Source organism: the organism of the source record quoted next, unplaced genomic scaffold (assembly GCF_019419815.1).
Source record: "Pyrus x bretschneideri cultivar Hongxiangsu unplaced genomic scaffold, Pyrus_bretschneideri_v1 Contig22, whole genome shotgun sequence".
In the NCBI taxonomy this organism is placed as follows: domain Eukaryota; kingdom Viridiplantae; phylum Streptophyta; class Magnoliopsida; order Rosales; family Rosaceae; genus Pyrus; species Pyrus x bretschneideri.
In genome coordinates, this window is record NW_025999524.1 from 3,203,544 (window position 1) to 3,227,353 (window position 23,810).

The 23,810-nt window shown below is 36.1% G+C and overlaps 2 protein-coding genes and 1 pseudogene across 2 annotated transcripts; all 3 read left to right on the forward strand.

Annotated features, from left to right (window-relative positions):
* Positions 1 to 3,627: 3,627 nt before the first annotated feature.
* Positions 3,628 to 6,089, forward strand: LOC125477666 (S-adenosylmethionine decarboxylase proenzyme-like). The gene is made up of 3 exons (XM_048585056.1): positions 3,628 to 3,797; positions 4,219 to 4,386; positions 4,511 to 6,089. The coding sequence occupies exon 3, from the start codon at positions 4,723 to 4,725 to the stop codon at positions 5,797 to 5,799; it is 1,077 nt and encodes a 358-aa protein (XP_048441013.1). The 5' UTR covers positions 3,628 to 3,797; positions 4,219 to 4,386; positions 4,511 to 4,722; the 3' UTR covers positions 5,800 to 6,089.
* Positions 6,090 to 13,041: 6,952 nt separating this feature from the next.
* LOC103947320 (protein NSP-INTERACTING KINASE 2-like) lies at positions 13,042 to 17,230 on the forward strand. Its single transcript, XM_009358220.3, has 11 exons — positions 13,042 to 13,969; positions 14,102 to 14,234; positions 14,363 to 14,434; positions 14,516 to 14,659; positions 14,782 to 14,853; positions 14,951 to 15,010; positions 15,123 to 15,220; positions 15,571 to 15,720; positions 15,799 to 16,140; positions 16,238 to 16,617; positions 16,705 to 17,230. Exons 1-11 carry the CDS (start codon positions 13,867 to 13,869, stop codon positions 17,023 to 17,025), a joined length of 1,875 nt encoding a protein of 624 aa, XP_009356495.2. The 5' UTR covers positions 13,042 to 13,866; the 3' UTR covers positions 17,026 to 17,230.
* A 610-nt stretch (positions 17,231 to 17,840) lies between these two features.
* On the forward strand, positions 17,841 to 20,528 carry LOC125477582 (annotated as a pseudogene).
* Positions 20,529 to 23,810: the final 3,282 nt, after the last annotated feature.

Sequence of the window (23,810 nt, forward strand, 5' to 3'; positions counted from 1 at the left end):
GTACTCCAACGCACTATAAAAAAATTGCGTACTACACCTAGTTTATGAGTTCATTTTTTATATTAACGTATACATTTGAAATAGAATGGCACGCTTCTCCCTTGGTCTTGTGCACTTTGACTCCTGAGTATTGTGTTTTAAGCCATTGAGTAGAGAAAACCAAAGAGAAAATGAGGATTTTTTTTATGTGGTCAATGATCAAATAAACACTATTTTTATATATAACAACATATTCACGCTAAAAAGTGAAAATAAATTGACATTAAATTCGTTATCTACAAAATTAAAACCCATAAAATATCTTCTTGTTGATGATAGGAGGATGTCAACATATTCTCCCCAAGATCCGCACCTTCCTAAGTACGTTGCCTCCTCCTTTTGGGCCCATTTGGTTAACCTACTTTAATTTGAAACTTGTTATTCACGTCGACACCTCGCAATTCTAATTAAAAGACGCAAGTCTCCATCTCACCATGTCATTGGCAAATAATCTTACAAGTTTTGAGAAAAAGCGAAGCTGGTGTAATTTTGTTTGTTCTTATAGCACACATCACGTAATTTAACTTTATTAATTTACCAATTAAATGTGTATTAAAGTAACGAACCCGTGTTACGTATGCACTACGGAGTAGACAATTTTTTCCTTCAACACGGCTTGGCAAGTAGGAAGATGGAAAAAAGTAAGATTGTGAAGTGCGTGTGAAGTCCGCTGTGCACTTTTGCTGGGAATATTCTCCTCCACTTGCATGGAAAGTTATAGAATATGATTCTCTTTTAGTTATTTAGCAGATTAAAATGAGTTCAAATTTTTTGCATCCAAAATTCTCTGTGACATCTCATTTGTTGACACATGATCATTCATTTAAATCTCACTTAACAATACTAACTCTTCAACATATCTCTTCAATAAAAATTCTAAAACTATAGATAAATTACGTCAAAAAAACATGTGTCACTCAAGTAAATAACGCACGCAGAAGTCACATAAAGTTTTGAGTGAGAGAAATTTAAACTCGATTAAACTCGATTAGAATGCACTGGTCCAACTTCAAACTTCAGGTTTCAAGCTCGATGCCCAATGAACCAACAGACTTGAGCATCACTGCCCAAGAAGATGCAGAAACAGAAAGGCCCAAATGCAAAAACACTAAGAGGCCAAGGCCCACAACCAACCTCAAAATAATGCATTTCTCCATAGCCCCATCTTATATGCCTTCAAATCATGCGTTCCCAGTCGTGTCGTGTGAGAAATTTTTGAGTGTAACATAAATATAATTCGGTACATCAAATGCATAATATAAGTAATTATATACTTAAAATTATTTTGTCTAACTAATTGTATTTTAACACTTAAGGATACTTACATTATTTTGTCCAACTACTTGTACTGAACTGTATTGCTGGCGCACATCATGCATGCCAAAATCAAGACAATAAGTTACGGATTTTTTCCATGCTTCAAACCTCTCCTATCTCTAATTAAGCCTAATAATTCAAACTAATTATATATAATTAACTGATTAGGATAGAGCTGCCGGAGTCCTAAAAACAAGAACATCATTTTTCATGATTTAGATGAAGTATGCATAACAACACCTAATTAGATTAAAATATAATGGAGAAATCAATTAGTGTCACTAATTTGCGCGGTCTAATATATGTAGACAAAACACATGAGCTCACTCTGCGTTGGATACAATAAACAGATCCACATCTCACACAAATTTGTATAAGCACGTGCCGGAATTCCTCATCGATTCGATCTTACTTTCTTGTCATTTTCTCCCTCATTAATTTTTACAAATGAGGAGAAAAGTTTATTTCCACACAGCAATGAGTTGAAAATACCGTCACATCTAATAGGACAATCAGTGGCGTAGCTAGGATCTTCAAATGATAGGGTCATAATACAAAAAACTTTATAGGGTCATTTTGTCGAGCACTTAATAGGCACCTACGAATTCTTGCCAGCATATGCCGAAATTTTATGTCAACATATGTCGACAACTACTATTACTTGTAAATGCTTGTCGAGGGTGGATGTAGGATATTGTGGAGTAATGTTGAAGACTTTCAAGGCTTTTCAACTAAAACATTTCATACAAGAAGAGAGAAAATGAAGACAAATATGACAGAAGAAAATAGAAGAAGTAGGATGAGGAGGTCGTAATTTAGGTTGCCTTAGTTGTTTGTTGGGGTTAAATACAATATACAAGCAAATATACATAGAGTTTTTAAAGCTGTTGGGATCAAGGATAACCAATAACCCCATGCTGACTCTGTCACTGAATTCACCACATCGATATTCTTATACATCGATATTCTTATACTAAGGGGGGAAGGAGTTCGGCTAAGGCACACAATATGTAGCCTAATTTGGTATCGAATTCACCATCTACGAGATTCAAATCTAAGATCTCTCACTTCCAAGTGAAAAAGAATAACATAAAATTGTAGTATTGAGGGGCTCAAAAAATTATTAAAGAAATAATGATTATTTTTTTAAAGAAATAGTAATTATTGGAGAAAAATAAGCATAAAAAATATTACAAATAATAGACAAGTTGGCATGCACGACAAATACTAGTGGACAGAAATGAAAGTAGCTATCCGAGGAAAAGGAAAATAAATAAATAAAAAGGAGAAAAAGATACAGGCTGCAGAAATCGAACACGTGTCAGAAGGTTTGAGGCTCCGTTCAAATCAGTCCACACCACAGACAAATCCGGTCGTGACAAAAGTACCCCTACAAATCTAAATCTGGCTACTGGACATTGAGCCTTCCCACGCGAATCTGATTCTCCCTCTGTCTTTTGTCCTTTTTCGTCTATTCAAACTTGATTCCCAAAATCCTCAACTTTTGCCGGTTCAGAGATATTTTTTTTTTTTGGGTCCTAACCGGTTCAAGATAATAAAAGACTAAAAAGTATTCACGGTCAAATTTAATGTAGAATTCTATGCACCTTGATGAAATTAACAATTAATACAACCTTAAAAAAACAACATAACGACAGATTTGAGCCACCAAAAATTAATTTTAAAAGAAATTGTTGTATTGGACTCTTTGCACAAGCCTTCCCTAGATATAACTTACAATGTTATAATTTTGTAAGAGAAATTATTTTTGCAAACCACTTTTCTATTCTTACAATGTCACGTTTTTGTACAATTATCGTTTATTTAAGTATCGCGTTATGCTTTAGATACAAAAGTGAGATGAAAAAACTAAAGAAATCATATTAATTAGCAAAAATCCTGACACGTTAACAGAAAAATTGACGACTAAACTAACGAAAGTATCATTCAATTAAAAATCAAACCACAATTTTGACGGAACTTCAAAATAATAAAGAGAGAATTTTTCTATTTGTTTTATGACGTTTAAAAAGCCATAAATAAGAGTGGATAACGCATGACCGTGAATCGGTTTTTCTCCTTCAAAGGCCCAGCGGTTTCCACGAAACCTCCTCGCCAGCCTATCACAGCAGCCTCTACAAGGTAGGGCTAGTATCGTCTTTCCACTATCACGCAGTGGGCATATCGTCGAAGCCCTCTCACGTCACCTATAAATAAGCCCCACACCTATCTAGTTTTCAGAAAAACAAAACGGCCGATTAAGCAAAAGCAGCAATCAAAATCCCTAGGGTTTTCGTTCCAATCCGGTACCAAATCGATTTGAGATCTCAATTACCTCGCCGTCCGCCGGCTCGTTCAATTCCGGTGTCGATTCCCGAATCTTAGGGTTTCCGTGAAGGTTGGTAGCTATCGTCCGGAGTGCCTAACAATTTCGGATATTTGTAAGTGAAATCGTTGTTTTTTCTCTGAATTTGTTGCTTTTTACATTAAATTATGTTTTGATGATTAGAATATGTTGTTTGAATGGAAAATGACGAAGCTTTGATAATCTGTATATGTATATAATTATATGTTGAATTAAGCCTGTAATTATAGGGTTAAATTTGTTCATGATGATGATGATTTTGTAAAGAAAACAATAATTTTACCAGATTTTGCCCCTTTATTGCTGTCTAATTTATAGTTTATAATTGCTAAAAGTATAAGTTTTATAATTTTTGGCTAATGTGGTATGTTTATGGCAAGAATAATTCGATTCTGAGCTTTAAGATATAGATTTCATGCTCTGCGTGCTTTGACGTTAAGAAATTTTTGTGCTTTTGTATCTGGTTACTGATATCTTTATTGGTTTGATATGAACAGGAAGAACTGAATGATTTAATGGAGTCCAAAGGTGGTAAAAAGTCTAGTAGTAGTAGTAGTAGTATTAGTAAATCATCCTTATTCTACGAAGCACCTCTCGGCTACAGCATCGAAGACATCCGACCCAACGGTGGAATCAAGAAGTTCAGATCGGCTGCCTACTCCAACGTAAGTGTTGGTTCACTAGTATTGTTATGTATGCTATTGTGCTGTAGAGTTGGGGTATGAATTCCTTCTAGCTGGTTAAATTGTACATGAAAAATGCTAACTTTCTGCTTCTATGTTTGTGCAGTGCGCTCGCAAACCATCCTGATATTCCTAAATTGGATTTTTAACCACGAGGCGTGGTTCATCAGTTTTATTGCTTTCCTAGGTGTTTATTTCCGTTTTCTTCAGTCGACATCTTCCTCTCTTCTCTCTTTTGCGACTGTCATCTCTTTGCAACTGCAATCTGCTTTGGATTCTGTGATCTTCTTGCAACTGTAAGCGCTCGTGTTAGTCAGTATGGCCATGGAGGGATCTGCTATTGGATTTGAAGGTTATGAAAAGAGGCTAGAAATAACATTTTTCGAGCCGAGTATCTTTCTCGACCCTGAAGGAAGGGGTCTTCGGTCTCTGTCCAAAGCTCAGATAGATGAATTTCTTGACCAAGCTGAGTGCACTATCGTCTCGTCATTGTCGAATGACGATGTTGACTCGTATGTTCTTTCTGAGTCAAGCCTCTTTATTCATCCATACAAGATGATCATCAAAACTTGTGGCACAACCAAGTTGCTCCGTGTGATCCCGACTGTCCTTCAGTTGGCTGAAACCATTTCCCTTGCTGTGAGATCTGTGAAGTACACTCGTGGGAGTTTCATTTTTCCAGGAGCACAGACATACCCTCATCGTAGCTTCTCAGAAGAAGTTTCGGTCCTTGACAGCTACTTCGGGAAGCTTGGGTCAGGAAGCAGGGCGTACGTGATGGGCAGGTCAGACGGACCTCAGAAATGGCATGTGTATTCTGCGACTGCTGAATCAGCAAGCTTGGTCGAACCTGTGTACACACTCGAAATGTGCATGACTGGTTTGGACAGGGGAAAGGCTTCTGTATTCTACAAAACCCAATCGAGCTCATCCACAGCGATGACAACCGAATCTGGTATCCGAAAGATCCTTCCAGATTCGGACATTTGCGATTTCGAGTTTGACCCGTGTGGTTATTCCATGAACTCCATCGAAGGAGCTGCAATTTCGACCATTCACGTCACACCAGAAGATGGCTTCAGTTATGCGAGTTTTGAAACCGCTGGATATGATCTGAAAGATGTAAACCTGAACCAGTTGGTTGAGAGGGTATTGGTTTGTTTCCAACCGAAAGAGTTCTCCATAGCTGTGCACTCCAATGTTGCTAGCAAGTCACTCCAGCAACATTGTTCCGTGGATTTGAAGGGATACTGTCGCGAAGAGAGCAGCCACGAAGAGCTTGGACTGGGTGGAGCCATTGTCTACCATAGGTTCCTGAAGACGGAGCGCTGCAGTTCTCCTCGATCAACTCTCAAGGGCTGCTGGAGAGAGGAAGAAGAGGAAGAAGATTATTGAATGCAATCGTGAAGCTTAGGACGGTCGTCGTTTTTCCGATTTATGAATAAATTACCTGTCAGCAACGGCCTGATAATGGTAACCGTAGAATGTCTGAAATTTGTCTTCGATTAGTGTTTCCATTCATGTTCGAGTGTCGTTTCACGTGATGCGGCACACAAAAGCCTAGTTCGCTATGCCTGTTGTATTCAGGATGCTTAATTTGTTGTTGTCTTTGCATTCTTAGATTGATTCTGTGGATCAGACCTGATGTTTATTACAATTTATTTACAGACGTTAGTTTTTTTTTCTGTTGCCTTTTTTTATCTTCCTCAACATTGAAGCCTGCATGAATGTTGGAGTCTAGGGTTTTCGCAGTTTTCCAGAGTTTGTATCATTGGTCCAGGATGTTACGGTAGAATCCCTTGCAAGGACGTACAAGGACCGATGTAGCTAAGGCTCACTGAGAGTAGCTGCCTCCACTTAAGTTTTGTGCAAAGTAAAAATCACGACGCTTACCCAAGGGCCCGAGAACATATATGCCATATTATTCATGCTCCTTCTATTGATCAGTTGAAATTTTCAAATAATACATATAGTAATAAGCGATCATTATGAAAAAATGCCTTCAAATTGACTTCATGAAATGTGAGAAGAAAGAAATGCGATGAAATTATAGAAGATATTTTACTATCACAAAAATAAAAAAAAATCGTAACTAGAGATTAAGGTCACCTCGCTAAAGAATGTTTCTAGCATCCTCCATGGGGGCGCGGCGTATGTGAAGTCTTTTCCGGTTTTATTAGTTCAGTTAGTATGAGCTGTATGGGGATAGCAGTAACTTGTAATTAATCATAATTTAGAGCTTAGGGTTTTAAGGTTTAGTAGAGACGCCACGCTCAACCAATGGTTTAGGGTTCTAGTTGCCCTGTTGAATGCCTGACTTTATTTTTAAATTTTGTGAATAGAAGACCGGAGGCCCTAGACCCAACGGGACATTTGAACCATTCTAAGATTTCTGTGAAAGCTTCCCATTGGATCTATTAAGGATCTTTAAGAGCACGTCTACGAATTCTGTCCATGTTAAAAATTGATATGATTAGATCTCAAATCCAACAAAAAACACACCTCCTTTCATTTTTGGGTCGCCGAGGCTCATTAGCTATGGCTGGTGCCATGTCGATTTTGAGACCAAAGCCCAAATCCTTGGCACTGATGTTAGACTAACATCAGCAAGTCCTTTTAATCATTTTTTGCATCAGGCGCGTGCTCTACACACGACCAACTAAAAGAGTGGCATGATCAATTATGTTGTCTGGGGCCCGCCGCAGCGGTTACTTAGCACATGGCCAAACCTCATACATCCATTTTAGATTCTTCTTTAATCCAACGGTTCTTATTATTTTTTGTAACAAGTACTTTTGAAAATCTAAAAATTTAAGAAAAAAATCAGAAAAATAAGAAAAAAAATCAAATAAAAGAAAATTTCCACGGTTTGTAAACTTTTTCTATAAATACTAATTCATTTTCCTTTTCCCACACCAAAACTCTATACAATCTCTCATTTTCTACTTTCTTATTTCCTATTTTGTTTGTGCTTTAAAAAATTGACATCTCCTGTTGAAGGGTAGAATCAAAGCTGGAACCGCATGATCGACCGCCGAAGAAGTTTTCTTGTGTGAGCATTGGGTTGCCGTTACCCATTGACATGAAGAGAGCAACCAAAGTCTACTTAAAAATCTAAATAAGATTTTTGATAGACATGGACATGTGACATAATCATAAGTCACCTCTTCTTAACTATTTTCATCCGTTCAATATTCATTGTAAATGAACTGAGAGAGAAACCGGTCTATCTGGCATCATTCTAAAGTCGTCATGACGTCAGCAAAAGGCCACAATTTTATTTTTTTTTTTGCGTCAGGCGCACGTTCCTGACAATGATACAGACGGTGGGCCTCCTGCGCACTAAAGGGGTGCGGGATATGGCCATGTGACTTGTCTTCAGCCGTTGGATTTCCAACGGTAAAACAAATTTGAAATTCAAACCCAACGGCTAGTGACATGTCACAATTTGGACTGTTCGATTTTCATATCAACGATCCAGATTTTTCGGCCAAAAAACTTCAATAAAATATAATAAAATAGATAAAATGTCATAAATTAATGATATTTTTTTTATAAATAAAGAAAATGTCAGAAATTAAAAATAAAATAGTAATTTTTTATTATTTTATAATAAAATAAAATAAATATTTTAATAAAATGGACTAGGCTATTTAGTTTTAGTGGTGAAAATGTATTTGGCCAATTACTATTCATTTGGGTGGATTAAATGGACTTTAGGCCAGCTCATTTTTCAAGAGTGGAGTTGCTCTTAAGAGCTAAGGTTTTTTTTAGTTACTATTACACCACACCGCCACGTAGTTTGATCAATTATTTTATATTGTAATATTTGAATTTATTTATACTAATACTATATTTTATATTCATGGTATGTTAACTATGTTATCCACTAATATTATAACATATAAATTACCAACATCACTTAATTGTGTGATTGTCAAACTAAAAAACTTTCTCAATCTAAAGTTTGTTTAGCTGTTGTAGAACCTAGTTGGGAACTTGGTTAATGACTAATTCTAGAACCAACTAGCTAGTCTGGAATAAATCCCAATCTTTATATTATTTTAATTTACAAAAAATCACATTTACATACTATTTTTAGTTTTGAGAGATGTAAATGTTCGTGGGACTGATGTGTGTGACAATGAACTCACTTCCTCGGTCGCAGCTATTCTTAAAGACAACATAATTTGGGTTGCTTCCAACCCAATTTTACAAATCAAAGCTGCTGCTGGTAGTATTAATACCATATATACTCCTACTCTTCGAGAAATCTTTTAGCATGTCGAGAACACCGTCGAATACACTAACTATCCTAATACAACTAGTTATAATTTTTCTTTTTGACATTTTTTATCAATTGTATTATTACACATAACTTACCGGACCATGCGCCAGACAAACTGAAAGATCTCTCCTACTCTACTATATATATCTGATTGGTTATTATGTACTGGTAGTCAGCCATTTCCAAAACAACACATCCAAAGACGACGACGTTGTTTTGTTTTGCATGAATGGATAATTGTTTGTTTTTGTCAAATATATAGATACGTTGTTGGCTTTTGGCTTGTTTGTGAGTTATGGAGGCCAGCTAAGCAAGGTTGATGCATTTTATCCCTTCGCAAAAAAGTGATTTAACCTTTAGTTAATTTTAACGTTTTCTTAAGGGTAAATATTTGTTGGGTTGGTTTTTAGTAGCTACAGTATTGTCTAATTTTTATTTTTAATTTAATTAGTCCTCAAACGTGTTACATCAAAACCAAATTATTGAGAATAAGTGGATCATACGCACAGCATTATCTTTATTTTGAGATCCTCTACTTTGTGAACCAGACAGATTGGATGGCTAGCAAAGAGGGAGCCTCTACTTTGTCATCTTATTTTGAGAGGCCAAGATTCGATCTACTTGTGCAAATCACATACTGCATTCGTTTCTTCAGCTAGTCACTGATTGAATCGAATAGTAATATCTTTATAGTATTGTTAATTGTTTGGACTACGTTAAGTAAGGTGTTAGGTTTTGTTAGCGACAGTAGCCCATATGCTAGTAACGATCGTCTCAAAAATATATAGGTCGAAGTCCAATTAATTAGTTCAAACAAATTTTGTGTGAAATTAATTAAAAAGAAATAAAAAAGTGAACTATATAAATAGCAGTACCATAATCCTTTCAAAATATACAAAGAAACTTTCAATTTTTACCACCCTTTTTTTGGGTGGTATAAAGAATGTAGAGAGATTTATTTGGTCTTCTCTGCACTACTAAAGGAAAGAAGAGCTGGTTTATGGCGTGTATGGGATATCCTAAGCTTTAGATGGCACCATTTGTAAAGGAGCTTATTCCATGGTTGCCATCACCAATGGGAAGCATTTCCTACCTTGGCAAAAGTTTTGAGGCTAGGGAACTCTTTCCAGGGCGGTTGCTGGTCTTGGGTCCCAAGATCGGTCAAATTGGCAGCGAACAAGTTAGTATCGCGTAGTAATACGGAGATGTGTAATGTCACTTGGGTCAATTGACCTCCATCTTCATTGGTTTTTGTTTTAAATAAGGATGGATTGCCTTGTCCCCCTTAATCTTTTATGGCAAGGGAGGGGGCGATGCTCAAACTCGGTTCTAGCATCTTCACTTTTTAACCCCCTTTGTTGCTTTATTTTTTTGTTGGTCTGCTGTTGCTTGCTTCGGTGTAGGCTTCCTTGTACTGTTGTGGCATCTTTGCCCTGGAAATGTTATTCCAGTTTCCCAAAAAAAAAAAAAAAAAAAAAAGTGGGATTCAACAAAAGATTGAAATTGGCAATCAATCTGTGGCATCCATTTTGAAGCGCTTAAAATCCACAAAATTATAATTTTCATTCATTTTTTCCTTATACAAGCAATATTAAGAAGAATATTCAAACACAATACATCGAGTATAAAGGTAAATACTATTAATCAGTTTAGGTAAAACTTATTTTACATTACAGATTGGTTAATTAAACTAGTTGGCCAAGATAGTGTGCTTTTTTCTTGTACCGAATTCGAATCTTCCCCATAAATGACTTTTAGATAATAGATGAAGGTACCTACATAGATGAAAAGGAAGATTGGCCCCTCGTGAGAGAATCATATACATGGTGGTGGAACAAGATGGACAGTAACATCATATACAGATTTCTTTAAATTAGGTACAATACCCTAGTGGGTGGGGAATACATTCAGAAACAAGCAAAGTGCTATTTTCTTACACTAGGGTTTTATAGAGAGATGGAAGAGAGGGAGTGGGGTAGATGACACAATGTAGGGTTAGGGAGTCTTCTCTACCAGTTCATAATTGTCCTTTTTTTGAGATATAGAACCGAGAACATAATCAAATGCATGTGGCTTTTGGTATAAATTTTTCAAAAAACAGTGGCCATGCACTTGAACAACCCAAGCCAGCTTAGTCAAGTGGTAAAAAAGAACAATAATTTCTTACTGATTTGGGGAGAGAGGGCTTCTTTTAGTAGTGCTGCATGTCTTGATTAGGGTTTGTGGTCAACGATCTCTTTAAACTCATTTGTTTGACTCCCTTTTTGGCTCCAGAGAGGACCATGACCTTGATGGGAAGCTCTCCTTCATTTGTTAATTCGACATGATTCTGCTAATCAGGGAAGGTGGAGTAAATGGTGGGAAAGGGTTTGGAGTGAGGTGATTGAAAACTTATAGTTGTGTTAGGGACAATCGTTTATGTGCGTCTGTCGACCATTGATGAAAGTGACTGAATTATAGGTGGAAAATGATGGAAACGAAGTGATTAAAAATTCAAGTTGTGTTAAGTTTACAATCGTACATTCATGTGTAATTGTCAACCATTGATAAAAGTGAGTTCGACAATTTCAGATCAACGACAAACATGAACTGGGTATGGGGCCAAAGAAAGATATATAATATAGGAGATCACCTAACTAACAGGAACATATATAGATACCATACCTCTGTGTCTAAGGTGCAAGCAAGTAGTTGTGTGATCTTAATTCATCAGTGAAGCTTATTGTAGCGTACTGGTCGGCATGTTCCAATCACGAGGGAGATAAGTGCGCGCCTGTCAGTGGACATGAAGGGGCCACGGACGACAGGTCGTATTAGGATCCCTACTTGATAGAAACATTGCCATTTTATCATTCATCATTGCCATGCAATATATTTCCTTTATTTTTTCATTAGAGAAATTCAAGAGCCATGCATTGCATATTAACGGTTAGAACGATGAATTCGAGCACAAAACTTCGACTGTAGAGTTATAATTGTTTGAGATCTACTTCTTTATTATCTATAAATATGACGTATTTTTGCTCACCATCATCAAATGGTCGTAATATTTACTATCTTAATAATTATTAAGATATGATTTAAGTAAAAATTGAGTATTCATCAGTGCTTTAGAGTCCTCGTAGGGATAAAATGCAAACAATGGTAGTGCTATGCTTGAAGTGATAATGTACCATAGTGAAGCTTTCTTTCGTAACGTACTATTATGAAAAAATAACCCATAACTCGAAAAGATTAATGTACTAGTCTAACGATGTTGAGAATAGAATTTTTAGTGTGTCCACCAAAGCGTTATAATACAAATAATAAGATATTTGAAAAAAAAATTCAATCACTTATATTATAACACATGATGTGTTAAATTGTGTTTTCAGCACTCTAGAAATGAAACCTCTTGATGTTTAGTTAATTGCTTTGTCAAGTTGTAAACACCTTTATTAGGTGCTGTTCCAATCTTAATAATCTTTTATGTTTGAACGCAAATGATAACCGTTGGATCAGTCTTACTAGAGAATCTCAAGATTGACAATCATGAAAGCAACAGGCATTTAGTCCAAAGAAACATTTGAACATCAAGTCAACGTGCAATCCGGGGGTCCACATTGCACGTGCAGCCATGAACACCGTGTAAGATATGCTGTAGCAGTGGCCATTCTGGTGCAGTGCAGGCACAGGTAAACCAGTGTTTGGTAACCCGACCAGGACCGTTGATTCTTCATCAGTTGGCATTATCTCAGCAGATATGCGGACCCATAAATATTGCATAGTTTTTATTTTTAGTAGAGAGAAAAAGAAAAAGCAGCTTTTGCTTTTAAAAGTTGGTGCTTTTGATTGTTTATTTGGAGGGATATCTGTTGAATGAGGAGACAGAGCCCAGCGTGGTAAGTATCAAACGATCTCATCTATATGATCTATATGATCTTTGCACAATCAAAACTTTGTGAGGAGTGAGATTTTCTTGTTGGAAGAATTTTACATTTCTAATTTATTGACGGAAGTTTTATATGCATCCGTTAATATCAGTCGACATGTGTGAGCAACCGATTTTAATATTACGAATAATTTGATAATTGGTTGATTAATGGATTCATATTTTCATAATGAAGTTTGGCATCATAAAAACCTATTAAATATGATTTTATAGAATTTTTATTGGTTTGGATTCAAGTATTGTCACATATAACTTACAAATTTGATCGTTTATTGATAAAAACTAAAAAGCCAAAATTTGATTTGATGTTAGTCTTTTTCACAATAAACAATTTGGTTTCATTTTGGTAAAATTGAAAACTTAAAAACTAAAAACAATCAGTTGAAAAATGATATCCACTAAATGTAGAAGTTTGGAATTTCTTCACTACACGCTCGAATTTCTTCTATAGTATAATTCATTGGAAAAATATCAGATCGAATTTGAGAATCAATAAATGGCCAACTTAATGGAATGTTTGATTCCCAGGCAGCCACTTTGGAAGCTCAGCAGATTATCAGAGCCAAGTGCTATCCAGATTTTCCCTCTTTCTCTCTCGCTCTCTCTCCCCCCCCCCCCCCTCTCTCTCTCTCTCTCTCAAAGCTGACCATAGTGAGTGTTATTTTTTGATTAAGGTGTCTTAACTATAACTTTTACAGTGCTTAACAGGTAATAATTCACTTGCTTTACATATTATAATCAAGGAATAACTAATAAATATATAAAAATGCATGTAGCTGTTCTTTAACCCAATACATGGTTGAAGGAATTTTCTTTTGCAATCATCTTTTGCAATTATCTAGTGAGTGAGTTGCTTTTACATTTTATATACTCCTTCTCTCACTCCGCTCTCTCTGCCCTTTAACTTTTTTCTTTACTGAGTCAGTGGCAGCAGGCCAGGCATGCTTCTTCTCCTTTAAGTGCTTTTTCAAGCCAAACAAAACCCTGCTTCTTTCTTGGCTCTTGGGCCTGTCAGTACGTTCTGAGTAAGTGAGTGAGTGCAATTCTCTGGTTTTTCCTCTGAGACAAAATCATCATACACCTTGCAAACAAAACAAAAGCTTGAAACTTTCAAGTTTTTTGGATAGAAAGCTAAAAACCCAACTTCGAGATTTTGGTTTTGTGCAAGTTTTCACACTGCTTTTTCCAGCTCCATTTTTGCTTCTTCCTATTGGGTTTTGGTTGTTTTTGGAGATTCAAATCAATGGAAATTAGGACGGAAGGTAAAGCCTTGTGCTTTGTGGCTTTTTTCTGCTTTTGGACTTCTGCAACTGGTTTGCTTTCTCCAAAGGGTGTTAACTATGAAGGTAACCAAGGACATAACGATATTTTAAACTACTTTAGTCTATGGTGTCATAGTTTTAATTATGTTTGCTTAGCCATATTGAGAAACCATGACACAGAGTAGTCTCTTAATATTTTCAAACAATTTTTTGCAGTGCAAGCATTGGTGAGCATTAGAGAAGCTCTCAAGGATCCTCGCGGCGTTCTTCGAAATTGGGATGGAACTTCTGTTGATCCCTGCATCTGGAACATGGTTACTTGTTCTCCTGATGGCTTAGTCATTGGCCTGTAAGTAGTATTGCTCAAAAACCACCAAAAATACTAATTGAATAGGGAAATTTGAAAAATGCACCATGCAATATTTTTTTAATAAAAAAAGAATAAAAATTTAAGCTGTAGAAATTGTTTTTGTACAGGGGAACTCCAAGCCAGAATTTATCAGGCACTTTGTCACCAAGCATTGGAAACTTGACAAATCTCCAGCTTGTGTGAGTATTGAGTGACCAATAATTATTGAAGTAATACAAAATGGTAATCATGTTTTACTAATTAAATGAGGTGTTTTGCAGTACATTTCAGGATAATCATATAACAGGATCGATCCCCGCCGAGCTCGGGAGGCTCCAAAAGCTTCAAACACTTGATCTCTCCAGCAACTTGTTCAATGGAGAAATTCCCAGCACTCTATCACACCTGAAAAGCCTACAATACCTGTGAGTTGACCTCAGAATCTCTTATTTTTCCAAAATTCAAATTATTGTCACGAAATAGTTATCAAACGTGTCTCAAAAAACAAAACATTAGTCACATAGTTTGGAATTTGTGTTGCAAGCAGGCGGCTAAACAATAACACTCTCTCTGGGGCAATTCCTTCATCATTTGCTGATATGACCCGGCTGGCATTTCTGTAATTCTCTCCCAACTTCATACTTTTGATATTTTCTATTAATCCTGTTGAAATATGATCTGAATAAGGTTTCTTTGGATTTTCTGTAATCGTTTAGGGACATGTCTTATAATAATTTGAGTGGTCCGGTCCCAAGGTTTCCCGCTAAAACATTCAAGTGAGTTATTTCAATGTTGCTTTTTTTCCTCCTTCCAAGTTTTTGGTTTTTGAGAAGTTGAAAACAGAAGATATAAAGCTAAAACTCATGTAATTAGTTTCTGAATTGACAGCGTTGTGGCAAACCCTCTGATATGTGCCACAGGAAAGGAGCAAGACTGCTCCGGCACGACACGACCGCCGCTATCTTTGCCCTTGAATAATTCAACAAGTAATCATACTTACTGCTTGTTTCTGTCAGTTTAGTTGGCGTTTTAGTTTTTGGATGTGAAATGGTTTATCATGAACATTTCCTTAATACTAATTTTTTATATGGGGTGCATTCAACAATTTGTGAGGTGCCAATATTAATGTTTTTGAATTTCAAAATCTGCTGTGTTCATGTTGTTCTCCTGCAAATTATTATCTTCATGATTCAACAACTTCGTGCAAATGACTTTTTTGACCAAATAAAATAAAATTTTTGAAATTCAAAATCTACTTTTTTCATGTTCTTCTCTTATCTTCGTGATTCAAAAACTTTCTGTAGAAACCATAATTTGTTTTTCTTAACGTGTCTAGATTCTCAAGCCGCCGGGAGACCTAGGAGCCACAAAATCGCCTTAGCATTTGCCTCGAGCCTTGGCTGCATCTGCCTTCTAATTCTTGGTTTTGGTTTCCTTCTTTGGTGGAGGCAGAAACACAACAAGCAAATATTCTTAGATGTTACCGGTTAGTATATAAAAGTAACTGATATAATCAAATAAAGTGAAACAAGCTGTCCTTACTGACACGAATTATAAATTTCAGAACAACGTCACGAAGAAGTTTGCCTTGGAAACTTGAGGTCGTTTCACTTCAGAGAACTTCAAGCAGCAACACACAACTTCAGCAGCAAAAACTTGGTTGGTAAGGGTGGTTTCGGGAATGTCTACAAAGGATATCTCCGTGATGGTACAGTAATAGCAGTCAAAAGGCTCAAGGACACGAATACCATAGGTGGGGAAATCCAATTTCAAACCGAACTCGAGATGATCAGCCTTGCCGTGCACAGGAACCTCCTCCGGCTTTATGGTTTTTGCATGACAGCCAAAGAGAGGCTTTTGGTTTATCCTTACATGGCTAACGGAAGTGTTGCTTCGCGTCTCAAAGGTAACAAACCTTTCCTCCATTCTGAAATTATTACGCTGTCATACCTGATTGAGTTTAAATTAAGATTAACTTTCATAATTTACTTCCAACATCGCAGCCAAGCCACCCCTGGATTGGAGTACAAGGAAAAGGATTGCATTGGGTGCTGGAAGGGGACTATTGTACTTGCATGAGCAGTGTGACCCCAAGATCATTCACCGCGATGTGAAGGCTGCGAATATTCTACTAGATGATTACTGCGAGGCTGTTGTTGGAGATTTTGGGTTGGCAAAGCTGTTGGATCACCATGATTCACACATTACAACCGCTGTTAGGGGCACCGTGGGGCACATTGCCCCGGAGTACCTCTCAACAGGCCAGTCCTCTGAGAAGACTGATGTTTTCGGGTTTGGTATCCTCATACTTGAACTAATATCTGGACAAAGAGCTCTTGAGTTTGGGAAAGCAGCAAACCAGAAAGGGGCAATACTTGACTGGGTGAGCCAAGCAAAGATGTTTTCCCTGCATTTTTTTCACAAAAATAAATGATTCCGTATGTTACCTAACTCAAAATTTTTCCTCCAGGTGAAGAAAATCCAACAGGAAAAGAAGTTTGATGTGCTGGTTGGCAAGGAACTGAAAAATGACTATGATCCAATAGAGGTCGAAGAAATGATTCAAGTAGCTCTCTTGTGCACTCAAAATCTTCCTAGCCAGAGACCAAAGATGTCTGAAGTGGTTCGAATGCTTGAAGGAGATGGACTCGCGGAGAAATGGGAGGCTTCTCAGAGAGCTGAATCGAATAGGTGCAGAACCAATGAGTTTTCCTCCTCGGAACGGTACTCTGATCTTACCGATGACTCTTCATTGCTTGCACAAGCAATGGAGCTGTCTGGACCAAGATAATACTACTCTCTAAGTATATAGAGAAATTAGTTGATAGTAAAGAATCAAAAATATGAGTGAGAGTTGGGGTTGGTTTGTATATTAGCATCATAATATTTTGTCATATTGAACGTCCAAAGAGTTGTGTAAGTTGGAGAAAAACTCTCGTGTAACAAAAGACACTATATGACAAGCATTTATTGGACGAGTGATGTCACTAATTCTATGTTTTGGTTGCAGGAGAGAATCTCTAGTTAAATTCCTGATTGTACAGAAATTTGATATGAGAAACTGACATGCAGATTGGTTGAGTGTTAAATGCCTTTTTTGCATTCGTCTTGAGTGAAATAGATATAAAGAGAAGTTCCAATTAGGGACCTTGAGATTGTAAGAATAATGTTACTGGGATTGAATTTTGATTGTTTTTCTTGATTTCTTGAGATTATAAGGATGATCTTGTGCGTTCTGTTTTCTTGGAACTCTTATTGTGTTTGTTGGTGAACTGGAACTTTCGTTGGGGACTTCAATCTATATTCAATTGTTGAAAAGACCAAAGATACCATATCATGTCTTCGACATTAACGCCTCTCTCAACCTAGTTGATGGATGAATTAGTCATTTTAAAAGCACTTTTCAAATAAGCCCATAAATGATAAGGCATTTGTTTGGTAGCCATGCTGGCTTGGTGAAGCTCTCTCTGATCTTGTACTTTAGCGCCTTGTTTGTACACTATCATTTGTCTTTTGTCTGTTATCAATTTTATTCTGCTGACCAACCAAAATTGCAGTGTGAACAATCATGGAGTATTTATATTTAACAAATTAGCCGATCTCCTTTCTTCCCCACCAAATAATAATTTTTAGGGTCAGAAGACAGCTAGAAACGGAAGTTGCATCTTGAATGTGTCACAATCGTTTACCAAAAGTATCCAATTAATCAAATTATAAATAAGGAGCAGGGAAATTTCACTTGGGGAGGGAACGATCAGTAGGTTCAGAGGCATAGCAAAAGAGAAAAACAGTAAGGAAATGAGTTGGTTTGGAGATCCGGTGATCACTCTTTCGAGCCTTCTGTGTTTGTTCATTCTCTTAGCTCTCATCAAGATCTTTCACAAACTATGGTGGACTCCAAAAATCGCACTTCAAAATTCGCTCGCTTTGCAGGGAATCAAAGGCCCTTCTTACAGGCTTGTCCACCGAAGCACCAAAGAAATCGCGAGCATGAAAAACGAAGCAATGGGAAGGCCCTTGAATTTATCTCATGACATACTGTCCACAGTTCAACCTCATATTCACTCCTGGACCAAGATATTTGGTAATAAACTCTTGCCTAGTTTAGTTTATAATTAACCGTAGTTTGAAAGAAATAATTTGGCAATTTCTTTTTTCTATGACGGGGGGGAACTTTCTGCAGTGGTATGGTACCCAAGCTCAACTAGTTATTGGGGAACCTGAGTTGTGCAAAGAGATACTAAATAACAGAGAGCGAGCTTATCCGAAAAGGGAGCCTCCACCTTATGTAAAGAAATTATTGGGAGATGGCCTTGCATCAACTGAAGGTGAAAAATGGGGGAAACTGCAAAAGCTCGCCAACCATGCCTTCCATGCAGATAGCTTAAGAGTAAGTTATGCAGACTTGGTAATTCTTGCAAACAGTACTAAGAAAAAGCATAAATTCAAATCGAATTATATAATTTTGCAATATGGTGTTGTTTTTACTAGAGTATGATTCCAACGATGACAACTAGTGTTGAGACAATGCTAGAAAGGTGGAAAGATCATGAAGGAAAAGAAATCGAAGTGTTTGAGGAATGTAGGTTGTTGACTTCAGAAGTTGTTTCGAGGACAGCATTTGGTAGCAGCTACTTAGAAGGGAAGAATGTTTTCGAGATGTTGATGAAGTTATTTTTCTTATATTTAAACATAATTTCAAACTCAGGTTTCCTGGCATCAGGTATTTTCCCTTTAACTAAATTCAGCATTTAGGAAGATTATGTATCCTTCTCGAGTTTAATGTTTCATTTTATAATGCAGCAAGGTTTTTAAAACCAGCGATGAGGTCGAATCAAAGAAGATCGAGAAAGGAATACGAGATAGCATATTAGAAATTGTTAAGAAAAGAGAAAAGATTGCAACAAGTGGAGGAGAAGACCGCTTTGGGAGTGATTTTCTTGGATTACTTGTAAAGGCTCGCCATGATGCCAATTATAAGCAAAGGATTTCGGTTGAAGATTTGGTTGATGAATGCAAGACATTTTATTTTGCTGGACAAGAAACCACTAATACTTTGCTGGCTTGGACTGTCTTTCTTCTGGCTTTCCATACGGATTGGCAGTTTGAAGCACGAAAGGAGGTTCTGCAATTATTTGGCAAACAAACTCCGAATGCCGATGGACTTGCCAAACTGAAAACAGTAAGCAGTCACACAATTTATTGCTTGTCTAAGTGACAAAAATGTTCAGTTAAGTTTGTTTTGGGAGTATGAATCTTACATCAAGAAAAGAAGTGACTTTTCATGTGTTTGCAAGTACTTTAAGCTACTCCTCTCATAATGCCAATTGGTTTTGTGGTCTAACCTCAATTTTTTTCATGGTACCAGAGCAGGTTGTCTCATGTGTAAAGCCCAGCGGCCACACGTGTTCCACATCACCCGATTTGTGTTGCCCACATTAGGTTTAAAAATTCATTACAAGTGAGGGGGCGTGTTGAGAGTGTGAATGTAATTAGATTACTTTTCATATTACTAATTGGTTTTATTGTGAAACCTCAACTTACTTTAGTTTGGAGTACTGATTTAATTTGTTGACTAACTTTCGTTTCCATTTTGATGCATGCAGATGAGTATGATCATCAATGAGTCTCTAAGTTTATATCCTCCCATTGTTTCGATTGCAAGGAAAGTTGGAAGGGAAGTTAGACTCGGAAATCTCATTGTTCCGGCCAAAGTTGAACTGTTCATCCCAAGTCTAGCAATTTACCAGGAGCCTCAACTCTGGGGACAAGACTCACACCTTTTCAAGCCAGAGCGGTTCTCTGAAGGGATTGCCAAGGCCACTAAGAACAACATAGCTGCATTCTTACCCTTCGGATTGGGACCGCGAAATTGTGTGGGAATGGACTACGCAACCACAGAAGCAAAGATTGCTTTGTCGATGATTCTACAGCGCTACTCCTTCACCCTTTCCCCGGGTTATGTCCACTCACCCGTGCGGTATATATTACAGTTCGTCCACAACACGGAGTTGAAGTAATTCTTCACTCATTGTGAACTGTAAACACCAGGATTATCGACAATGTTCGCACTTGGTGGGCAGAAAAGATTTCCCCATAAATAAATTTCTTCAGATGTAGCGTATCTTATTGAGTTCGCACATAAATATTTGACCGTCAAATCGTGGATGAAAATGTCAGAGAATGGTAGGTAATAAAATTTGTATAAGAAAAAGTCAATCCCAAAAAAAAAAAAAAACAGATGCAGATGTTTGAAGAAATGCATCTGTCAAATATCCACGAACACTATTGATATGATAGAGACTTAGCATGTGTACATTCAAATTAAAATTGACTATATTGATTGTTGCTCTCAATCATACATCTTCCATTTCTTGTGTTGTGTAGTCACTTGGTTATCTATAAACTATGGAATAATTAAATGAAAGTTTACCTAAAATATTTCTTGTGTTACTCTTATAGAAACCTACTTATTTCTTCACTTATGATAAACATTTCATCGTACGAACATAATAATTAAAGTCATTCATTCTCTTTATCATCTAAAGATTATATATGAGCAAAAAATCATTCAATTTGAAGAGCGTTTAGCTATTCATATGTATCAAACAAATGAATGGTTCATCATGAGCATGTTACTTGTTACCAAAACCGTCAATAAGTTTAACACGCATAGATCTAAATGATCTCCAAATAAAATTAATAATTTTTTACAAATATAATCTTTGGATAATAATAAATAAATAAAATGATTTCAATTATAATATTTATCTGATCACGTTAATTATAAAGTAAAAGAACAAGTATCTTCTCTGGTAAAGAGGACACAAGCATTATTCTTGATTTAATTCACCTTGCCAACACAGAACTTAGCTTTCAGGGCCGCCGTCCCGTCCCAAACTTTATGATTCAGATCTATTTAGTGGTCCATATGTATGTAGTTATAAATTGGAATCGAACCCCTTTACCAATGGATATGTACGTACATATATACTTATATATAGTATAGCTATACATATAGAAATGGGTATATAAACGTCATACTGTTAAAAGCAGACAAAAGGTTTTAGTAAGTCCTCATGGGCAGTGACGGCTGAGTGAGGATTTAATCATATTCGTTTATTGTATATTGTGTGGTCAGAAATCATTGTAAATTTATTTATTTAAAATTAAATACAAATAATATTTGACAAAAATTGATCGCACGATGTATAATAAATATGTATAATTGAAGAATTCTCAGGATCCTCACAAAAATGATTTGGCGAGAATCCTCTCTCGTGACAGCATATGCATAAATATATAGATTATAATATAATAGTCCCTTTCATTGTAGCAGACACATTGCACGTGAACAATTAGAAGCAAAGAGAAAGTGTAGAGCGATCATCTTTACTGTCGAGTTGGCTGAGTTGACAAAATTTATGGTTTGAAAGCGACATTTTTAGTATGATATCTTATTTTGTTTCTGGTTCTTTTCCTCCTACATGATCACTCTAGATTCGTTGGAAAAACTATATTTCCTGGTTGCAGCTCTTGGTTTTCCGTTGCTAGCATGCATTTCGAAAAGGGAATGCAGTTATTGTCAAATTAGTCAAATTAGGATTTATCTCATCTTCACTTATTTGACATGCGTATGATCCGATATGTTGGATGCAATGGACAGATGGCATCATTTGATGTATTGAGTTGTTAGCTTTGTTAGAAGTTTGTTAGGTTGTTAAGGGTGCGTATATATAGCTAGAACTATTATATCAGAAAGTTTAATCAATTCAATAGCTTTCATTTTCCTCTACAATCTCTTTTGTTTCTCTCTCTATCATCTTCTTCTTCGGTAGAATGTATCAATTTTTCATCTTTCACAATGTAGTTAACAATTTGGCATGCCGCTCCTCCTAGAAAGATTATTCATTTTCTGTATTCATATTTCTTGAGATAGGCGATCTACATGTTTATTACCCCTTCTTGATATGTGATTTTTTTTTTGTACCTAATTCTTTTGGATTTTTTTATTTTTTTTTATTTTGTGGCTTATGTTGCAGGTTCTAAAGTAATGAAAGTTATCAAGAAACAGAACAGAAAGTAGTGAATGGAGAAGAAGACAAGTTCAAGAGTGATTTTCTTGGATCACTTTTGACCAATAGGATCCTCTCTATAAGGGTTCTTTTCGGAACCTCTCTACAGGGATCTCGAAGATTCTTTAATTGTGTTCATTCATCTTACATCATGCGATTATAAATTATTTTAATTTTTTTATTTAAAATTGAATACAAATATTACTTGACGAAAATTAAATGCACAATATACGATGAATGAATATAATTAAAAAAATTTTGACGTCCGAAATATTTACAAAGAAGATCTGGAAACGATCCTCATTCCACTTTTGAAGGCACGTCATGATAATAATGAGAAACAGAGGATTCCGTGGACGATTTGGTCGACGAGTGCAAGACGTTTTACCTTGCTGGACCTTAAATAAATTTCTTCAAATACAAACATATCTTATCAAGCGCGCATAAATTGACGATCAAATCATAGATAAAAATATACAAAATGGTGGGTAATACAGGAATTAGATCCGTTCCGGATCTTAGTGTCCGAAACCTAGGAATCAATTCATCTGAGTCGCACAAATTTAATCTAACGGTCCCCATTAACTCATTTTCCTGGTCCATCATATAAAACCAAAGGCTCTGATTTCTTTTACACACCAATTAACGGTCCAGATGATTTGATTCTTGGGCTCCAAACATTAAGGTCCGGAGGATCCAATTCCAGTAATACATTTGCAAAAGAAAAGGTCAATCTCCCGAAAACAAAAAATTGCATATTGTTTAGGAAAAGCTTTTGTCAATCTCAACGAATATTATTGATATGATAGAGACTTAGCATGCGTAGCATGTGTACATTCAAATTAAAATTGACTCGCATTAAGTCTTGCTCTCAATCATACATCTTCCATTTCTTGTGTGGTGTGGTCACTGGATTCCCTAAAATATGCAATAATTAAAGGAAAGTTTACCTAAAATATTTCTTGTGGTCCTTATATGAGGAAACCTACTTGTTTCTCCTCTTGTAATTAATATATTTTTACAATGTGAACATTATAATTGAAACAATTTATTTTTTTATCATTATTTAAAGATTATATATACATAAAAAATAATTCAATTTAAAGATCGTTTAGCTATTCATATGCATCAAACAAATAGACAGTTCATCATGATGATTTTACTTGTTATCAAAATCATTGATTGATTTGACACACATGAATAACTAAACGATTTCCAAAGCAAATGATTTTCTGCATGATTACGCTAAGGAGATCAAATTTTGTAAACATAATGATGTGGATGTTGATGATTGAATTATTACTTAAGTGTTAATTAACGTGCTTATTTTATATTGATGATATATCATTTGGTTACAAATTTGATTTCAAATTTGAGTCTCCCTATTATTATCTTTTATACAAATATAATCTTTAAACAATGATAAATAAAATAAACAATTTTAATTATAATGTTTGTACAATAAAAACACGGTGAAGCATAAAGTAAGGGAACAAATATG